We start from the raw sequence: 9,195 nt of genomic DNA, 5'->3' as shown, positions 1-9,195 counted from the left end.
ATGTATATGTATAAATATATATATATATATGTGTATGTGTGTGTGTATGTATATTACGTCATATCACGATATTTTAGGAAGTGACGTGAGACAGCGATTGTGTAAATGTGCAATTCCGGAATCGTAGAGATAATACGCAAGTCGAGTCTAAGACATTTGAAATTTACGACAGTGTCTGAATCTTAAAAGAAAACCCGCTAAATGGATCGCCACTTTATTACCTAGCACACGCGCTCTCCATATTCCCATTATCCCCAATTATTAAGAAATATTAAACCATTAGATGGCTAAATATAATACATTCAACTAAAAAATAATTATCTTACATGTGTACAAATGTACATTACTGCATGTGTACAAATATATATGTACAAAGAATATTTGTATAATATACAACGTAACATTAGGTGATAATTGGGAAAAGCGCATGTTATCATGGGCAAAGAGAAACAATTAAATTATGAAAATCATTTGATGAAAAATCATTTTTATGGAAAGTTAAATTAGCTTATATCAATTCGTGGCTCACGCGTTACTCGTAAAAAAGCCGAAGATTTTCAGAGGTTGACTTTAATAAGATATATCGATAAGTTTTGTGTAAAGATCAAATTTTGCCCCCACCCCCTCTCCCGACTGAAACCCTACATACGACATGCGTGTTATGCAAATGTATATACAGATATTTACATATATACACGATTATCGCCAATCGATTGCGATTATAGTCACAGCCGTGTACGGCGAGAAGAAATCATATTGGATGCTTTCCATTTGATGACACAGGTCGACACAAGTCGACACAAGCGTCGTTCTATCCTTCTTGACATTCAGAGAGTGATAAAGCTAGAACGACACTTGTGTCGACTTGTGTCATCAAATGGAAAGCACCTATTATATCTTATCATTGTTTTATTTTACATCGTACCGTTTTGATCCTTGTCGTTCTTGTATGGCTGAAACAACTTGGGCTGCGGTGGATGCCGTAGCTGTCGTTGCTGCGACGACTGAGGTGGCTGAGATGGCTGAGATGGGTGAAATGGATAAGGTAGCTGCTGACGATGTTGATGCTGATGCTGCTCTTGCTCCTCCTTCTCCTTCTCTTCCTTTTCCTTCTTTTCCTTTTCCTCCTTCTCCTTCTTTTCCTTTTCCTTCTTCTCCTTCTCCTCCTTCTCCTTCTCTTTCTCCTTCTTCTCCTCCTCCAGCTCCTTCTCAGACTTGTTCAACGAAAGCGACGACAAGGCTGATATATCCGACGTCGAAGGAATCGGCACGTGATGATACGAAGCGTTGCTCACGTTGTTCTCGAATGGCAGTACCGTCATGACCGGTACACTCATACCGTTTAGTCTCATCGGCTGCTCGCCGCTGTTGAGTCTATCTCGCGATATTATTGGCATGACGGGTGCGGTAAGGCGATGCGCGTGATGCGAATGATCCGGATGCGAATGCGCCAGCGGCAGCGGCAGCTGCTGGACCGAGTGATGCGACGGTGGATGCGACAACTGACTAGGAGGACTCGCTCCGTAATCGTACTCGCTGGAGGAGGAAGAATTTACCGGGCTAAGTTCTTCGATCAACGGCGGCCGATATGGCATGGTGACAGGAGGGGGAGGAGGAGGAGGAGGTGGATTGCCGATGGGAAAGGCGGAAGCAGCGATGTTTGGCATCTGCATACTCGACATACTCGACAGAATATGCAGCGGCGGCATCGACGGGTGCGAGGGCAGCGATAGGTGCGAGGGTGCGGGATAAGGGCCGCTCAAAGGGCGGACGTGTGGCCGATGGAGCGCGGTCACCGAGTTGGCCGGGTGATACCCGTAACGATAATAAGTAGACGCAGCCGCAGCCGCGGCCGCGTTCGGATACGGTGATGCCGAAGGGGCCAAATGTGTCGTCGCCGGTAAATTCGACGGGGGAATAGTCGGGTAACCCATGTGCGAAAACGTGCCAGCCGAGGCAGCCGCGAGCAACGCTGCCGCTAGAGTAGGATCCGAATTCCATGAGAAAGGCCATGACAAGGATAACCGTTGCCTCTTATCTTTCATGCGTCGATTTTGGAACCACACCTGGAAAAAACGTTTCTATAACTATGATTAATTTTTTTTCAAAATAAAATTTCTTTGCAATTATATAATATATACACTAAAAAAATTATGTTGTATCAACAGTATTATTTTAGCTAAAAATAATTTTGTTAATTTATATAATTTTATTAGTGAAATAAATACGTTATATATGCTCATATTTCGATACAATTTTATTTCTTTCATTAATAAAAATGTTATTGAATCAACAAGATTATTTTTAATTAGACTAATGCTGTTGATGTGACATCATTTTCTCTTCAGTGTAGTTGGAAAATTTCTGTTAAATTGATATTCAATATTTCTTAGTGTCAAAATGAGTAAGTTGATAAATAACATAAAAGTAACACGTTTTAAAACATAAATTTTAACAATAAGATAAATGAATAAAATATATGCTAATTTAACATATGAAGGTTAATTTTATTGAAAAAATATGATTCCACAGTTTGCTTACAAATTGTGTCAGTATCTTTTTTTGCCTCAATTTTGTTACATAATATTCGTGTTGTACTATCTAACATATTCATCTTGTGTTAAATTAACACAAAAATTTGAGTGTAACCGTTTGGCATAAAAATGTTTCAACTACGTAGGTAATTATTAAGAATCTCTCTCGATAACTCGTAAGAAATAATCGATTTCGCTTCCCCATGTCTGTTTAGCTTTTTATTCGACGTTTATGTGCGAGCCGAGAATCGAAACGCGGGTCTTTTCCTACCGTTTAAAAACGGCTATTAGAGTATGAAAATGACTACTGTTTTAACAGAACGAGACTTGGCGCGGTCTTAGGAGTATATACCTATATTTCTATAAGATAAGCGCTCGGATACGTAGATTCACGAATGTAGAGAATTCTCGGAGGCGGCGAACGATTATACCGGTAATTCGTGCGGGACGTTTACCGTCATTTAACACCTCTTCGCCGTTCCCCTCCTCTCCGTTGTTCGCCGCCGTTTTACGACCGCCAACCGAGGCGAGTGCGAGCTGCCGCGAGACGAGAAATTAAGAGAGATCCATTAAAGTCCGAGGTGGGCCGCGAGACAGTCGCTAATTGAGCCGTTTAACACTTTCGCCCGACCGGTCACCCCTCGATCAGGGCCGTGACTAAACCGTCGGTCCCCGAAACGTTAATATGCGGCTACGTATGCACATACGTGAGATAGGGGAGGAGTCCTCGTTCTGATCCGTCAGGATTTCCGCGGGATCTATCGAAGTTACGGCACTGTCGCGGGACACGCGAGAGAGAAGGATCAAAGGCCGAGAATCGCTGCCGTTGAATCGCTCTCTCGAGGCTATAATCGCCGATCAAATATGGCCGCAGCTGGCCACGGCAAGAAATATCCATCGGCAGCTCTCGGCGGCTCGCGCGAACAAAAACGTCACTAATTGCCTTTTATTAAACCGCTTGACTTTAGGGATCCTTGTCTTCGCGGACACGACGTGTGGTGGCCGTGAGAAATTAAATCGGGACACACGAGGAATACTATTATTATAAATATAATAAAACTCTCGAAATTGTCAAATAAAACCATAAACAAGGGCTAATGATTATACTATTATTATTTAAATACAACTATATTACTTAAATGTCTTAAATATAATTTCAGTAAAGAAGACGGAATTAGAGAAAGAGAAAATTATATTGCAATGAAAAGATATAAATATCTACAAAAAAGAAAAATTTAAGCTCGACTTTTATTCGCATGTTTATTATTAAATGATTGAAGGATTTTCTTAATAATCCGCCGCAAATTCCTCAATCAAACACGAAAGCGCTAATGGAAAATGTTATTGCACCGATCACAAATGAAGTCACTATTTATCGAGTAAACGTTTGCTCATTCTCGATCAATTCACGGCATCAGTCTTAATATTCAATCTAACGTTTATCTAATGGAAGAGATCGAAGTTATATTTTTTACTATTCTGTTTTGACAGAGACTGAAAACTGTCCCAAGTGCAAACGTTAAATAATTCTGTCATCGATTTTGCACGAACAATGCACAATTATTTCAATGTTTCTGATTGATAAACGTGAAATATATCGATAAAACGAAGAAAAAAACTATTGAGACTGTGAAATCTTTAACTCTATATAATCTAGTTTTTTTCGTGTTGTAAAGAAGATTACAAATGTGTAACTAGTAAATACTGATCTTAGGAAACTAACAGTTAACTTTCAATTTTTTAAATGTTTTATTATGAAAAAATAATTTATATAATTTTGAAGTCACAATACTTACACACACATATAACAATAAACATAGCAAGAATAAATTAATTAAGACTGTAGATTTTTTTATTATGACGTTACGATAAAAAAAATTAAACAATAGTAAAATACATATACGCTCAATTATGGTAAAAAAATCGAATAAAATTTAAGTATGCGTAAATAGGGAATGTGTGACTTCAAAACTAAATGGCGTTATAGAGAGTTAATGTGTGACTTATCATTTTTTACCTTTATCGTAGATTCCGGCAAGTTAAGCTGTGTAGCCAATTCGCATCTTCTCGGTCGGCTGACATAATTCTCTCTGCTAAATTCGCTTTCTAGCCGAGTTAGTTGCTCCCTCGTAAAGGCGGTTCTATATCTCCTCACGTTAGGATCTATAGGAGGGATTGACGTCTGCTGATGTTGCTGCTGAGACTGTTGTTGCTGGTGTTGATTGAGACGCGAAGTCGACGATTGTAGATCTGCATAAAATGCTGAACGTTACAATCTTCCTTAATACGCTAGTGAATAATTTGAATCATTTTGAGAGAATATTTTTGCACATATTACAAGATTATTTTACACAATTAATTCGCGTATTGACGAGCAATTTCGTTCCCTTTAGTGATAAACTGAGAATATAAGTGTGATTTTTTTTATTGATTTTGTCTTCAATCTAAATATTTTCAGTTTTAAAATGAGCGGAATTTGACAAGAAACTATATATATTATGTTCAAAATTAACCAAAATAGTAAAACCATGCAAATCCGCCTTTCTTTTACACAACTTGCTCCGTAAAGAAACAAAATGCGTACAAAGCCGCAAATCCTTCTTTTTGTCACACCAACTAGTGCCGATGTCTCGGATTTAAGTATTTTTACATTTATGGAGATGTAACAAGGAGTGCTAAAGCTGCCAACTCAGTTCCTATTTTCACGTTACCCAAACAAGTTATTTCGAAGTATATACAATAGCTTTGTATAAATTACAAAAGCAGCACAAATTTTTCGAAAGAGAGAATAAAATATAAAAAGTTAGCTTAGCGACAAACGCAACTAACAGCAGAAAAGCTGTTAGAAACTAACAAGAACTTTTACGTTAACAGACGTATTATAACTTACAAAGGTATAAAGGATGTTTCTAGTTATATATTCTTTAAGAAAGTCAATATTGTAAAGCTGTGTCAGTTCAATCCCAATATTTTAACGTCAACCAGGCAATTTCAAAGTAGTACTTCGAACTAGCTTCGGTGAAATATATAATTAGAAAGCTAAAAGCGATAAGTTGCAGGGATGTATGACAACAAAAGATGTTTTTTGTCATACATTCTTTAAGAGAGTCGATGTTGTAAAGTTGTGCCATTTCAATCTCTATATTGTCACCTTAAAGACATAATAAGTTTAAGCTTGTAATGACAAAGGTCAAAAGAAACTAACAGCAGGTAAAAATCTGTTAGAAAATAGCAAGGTAGAAAACGTGGTTTTACAGAGATACTTCCGGTCGGTTTCCCTTTAACTTTTCTACAACCTCTTGGATTTTTCCTGGTTTGTAGTTGCGTGGAACAAACGTGAAACTGCGCCACGATAATAACGCAAATCACATAAAATAGCCGAAAATAAGACAGGAAACGATGCGATAATAAAAAGAAATGAAAATGCTATCATTTCTCGGCATCAATTCTCGCGTTTTTAATGTCGCAAACATGAAGAGAAGTTATTGTCACGCGACTATGATGGTAATTAAACGAAAGTAAATGCGTTTTCGAACCGATACTTGTTATAGCTACATATCTTCACACAAAACTTATTAAAATTATCATTCGGGGATCTTCAGTAACTTTTTCATCCGAATAACGTGTGAGTCACAAATTCAACAATAAGTGTTTAATTTTTTATCGTAAAAATTATTTTCATAATTTAATTATTTCTCATTGTCCCCCCCCCCCCCTACGTACACCCATGAGAATAGGCTAATTAATTATATCAAATATTTAATGTTAATATTTGATTAACATTTTGATATTAATATAACTACTCTTCTCTCTTATACGTACAAGATCTCATAAGTCCAACATTATAGAAAGAAAATAAAAAAGACAAAATAAAAACTTTTTATTCATATAATCGCGCAATTCAATATGTCTATTATTATCGATACACAACAATTAACTTGAGCGGTTAGTCCAATTAAAAATACGATTAAACTATCAATGATAATGGTGTTACACACGTTAACAATGCCCTGTATCAGGCCTGTACAATTTGAGCTTCAGAGCCAAAACGCAAAGTAATCGACGCAAAAAAATTCAATGTAAGATTTTAGGAATTATGAAATGTTGATAAACGCGCGGCGCGCGCGTCACTCAGATGCATATCAACACTTTTACAGTCCCTTGAAATCTTATCCGCATTGAATTTTTTTGCGTCGACAGCTTTGCGTTTTGTCTCCGGAACTCAAAAATTGGACAGGCCTACCCTACATAATCCTATAATGATAAACTTGCGGAATATTTTTTAAATGAAACTCCTAGATATTCATAGAACTTACCATTGTCAGAGTGCGAACCGCGCGACGTGTTCACCTGGTCAACGACAATGTTGTCCTCCTCCGGATTATTGTCCGGGCTGTTCTCTTCGTCGTAATGATTCCTCATCTTGTTACTTTACAACAATTAAAACACATGTATATATTAACCAGTCATATTATTCGTGCATACATGTAACACAATCACGGAAGTATTTAAACGTCTACAAGTTTTAATATTGCTTGATAGCGAAATATATCAGATCGAACATTTCAAGTAAAGTGATCAGGCCATTGTAGGTAAAAGCACAAATTTCGAAAAAAAGAAAATACATAAATACAAGATTTATAGTATGAAAAATTAAAAGTTTAAAACTTCTCCAAAACTTTGAAAATAATTCAAAGCTGGCACAAGAATTAAAAATTGTATTTCAGGTTTCAGTAAACGGAGTAATCACGTGTTTATTAATGGATGGAGAAATTTTATTGCCAACTACGTACGTTAATTAGCGATCAATATTTTACGAGCCTTATGCGATCACCAACATTAATTGTAAGCCCGAATGAGCATGATTATTTTTATGTAGTTTTGTCAAGAAGTAAACTTGTTAATCTCAAATATCTACACTTTGTTGGATATTAACATGATACTTATTTGTTTTAATTTGTATAGTAATTGTCTGCGAATAAGGCTTTTTTTTCTAACAAAATCATCGATTACGCGAGCGATATATTACTAGTTCTAAAAACGCTTTAAAGCACAAATTGATATATAAATTTAGTATAATACAACACAATTAATAAAAATACAAAACTTATAAAGCTAACTTCGTACAAGTTGCACATAACATATCTTATATATTTTGAGCATTGATAATAAATATCGGGACGTAAACTATATGAGATGAATGTTTTTAACTATAATAATGTATTTTTTTTTAAAAAGCGTGATTAGTCAACTATCGTAATTTGTTTTTTAAAGTGAAAAGGATATGTAAACTGCAGGCTCCTTCCAAGATGTATTTAAATGCAACAAGCATGTTTGAACGCAGTCAGTTTCTAATTTAAACAATTTTCGTTTAATATCCCAACGAATATAAAGCTCTTGAAAATGTTATTGACACGGAAAATAGCATAACGGATGCTACATGATACACGATATAAATATTTAAACTGTAATATTACGAATTGTATTGTAATTCGAAAATTTTAGCACAATATTTTGTTAGCAGACGTTTTGACACTTTTGTAATTATCTATATCTATATATTCCCAGAAAAAAAATATCCGTATGTAATTAAATATTTTTTAAGTCTTATGATTTTCTAAATTTAGCAAATTGCGCGAATCTCGCGCCAAAATGATACAACACACGTCAATAGCAATTTTCTCGTCTTTCGTAAAATAAATTAATGACGCATTTAAATGGGTTAAATTGTTGAAAATTGTAGCAGATACGACAAGAAACCGCGAAATTATATGCAAATTATATCCTTTAAAACAGTAATAAGTAATCTTTTTTAAGGGCAATTTTCAGCGAACCATTTTTTAAAATAGGTAAAATGTTTTGTATATATAATAATATTTATATAATAATATATATAATATAATTATATATATAATAATATTTATTGAATAATTAGAATTAAATACGAGGAGAATAATTGACTATGATTCGTTTATTTCTTATAGCTTAAGGGTTAAAAACCTATTGTAGATCCGGGCTTACAAAGAAAAACTTTCTATGAATTAAAGCCTCCTAGATTTTAAATGCATTAAAATTGTAATGTATAATATATAATAATACATATAATAATATTTATTTCGTTTGCATAAAATAAAAACTATGATTTTATATTTTCGGTTATGAGCTGACAAATTTAAACAAAAAATTCACAAGTGAAGACCGCAGATTACGCATCACTGCTTTAAAAGATTGACAATTATATATAATGAATAGAAAAGATCGACGCGATATTGTCAATATATGAGTATTATAATATTCAATCTACGATACTTATTATTTCAACTTCATGTTTCGCGACAACAAGTCACTCGCAAAATGTAAACATTTGAAATTATCGGGCGCTTTAAACGCGAGGAAATGTCAAATAAAATATCAAGCAGAATCATAAGACTTAAAAAAAACTTCTGTTGTGTAAGATATAAAAACGATTCTCAATCTCTCGTTAGCGCAAATTTTATGAGGATTAAAGGTAGTAACTTACACGTTGTCTATCTTCTCTTATCTTCTCTCTGGAATTCCGTAATGCACCACAACTAGAACGTATAATCACATTTCGCGATTTCTCTCGGAGAAATGTATATTCGGTAAAGAAAAAAAAAAAGAAAAAAAAGATATGTTACTG

The 9,195-nt window shown here is 35.1% G+C and overlaps 1 protein-coding gene across 1 annotated transcript; it reads right to left on the bottom strand.

The window, feature by feature from the left end:
- Window positions 1-914: 914 nt before the first annotated feature.
- Window positions 915-6,956, bottom strand: eve (segmentation protein even-skipped). Its single transcript, XM_018517333.1, has 3 exons — window positions 6,851-6,956; window positions 4,552-4,697; window positions 915-2,066 (listed from the first exon to the last, which is right to left on the bottom strand). The coding sequence occupies exons 1-3, from the start codon at window positions 6,954-6,956 to the stop codon at window positions 915-917; spliced, it is 1,404 nt and encodes a 467-aa protein (XP_018372835.1).
- Between the last annotated feature and the right edge of the window lie 2,239 nt (window positions 6,957-9,195).

Source organism: Trachymyrmex cornetzi, unplaced genomic scaffold (genome assembly GCF_001594075.2).
Source record: "Trachymyrmex cornetzi isolate Tcor2-1 unplaced genomic scaffold, Tcor1.1 scaffold673, whole genome shotgun sequence".
Classification (NCBI taxonomy): Eukaryota; Metazoa; Arthropoda; class Insecta; order Hymenoptera; family Formicidae; genus Trachymyrmex; species Trachymyrmex cornetzi.
The sequence above is the reverse complement of the archived record's forward strand: the minus strand, read 5'-3'. Positions and strand labels throughout refer to the sequence as shown.

Excerpts from the sequence above, each read along its gene's own strand:
- eve (XM_018517333.1), bottom strand. The coding sequence starts at position 6,956 with ATGAGGAATCATTACGACGAAGAGAACAGCCCGGACAATAATCCGGAG. Across the intron at positions 4,698-6,850 it reads CGGTTCGCACTCTGACAATG|ATCCTAACGTGAGGAGATAT; the intron begins GTAAGTTCTATG and ends TCCCTCCTATAG. Across the intron at positions 2,067-4,551 it reads TGCCGGAATCTACGATAAAG|GTGTGGTTCCAAAATCGACG; the intron begins GTAAAAAATGAT and ends CGTTTTTTCCAG.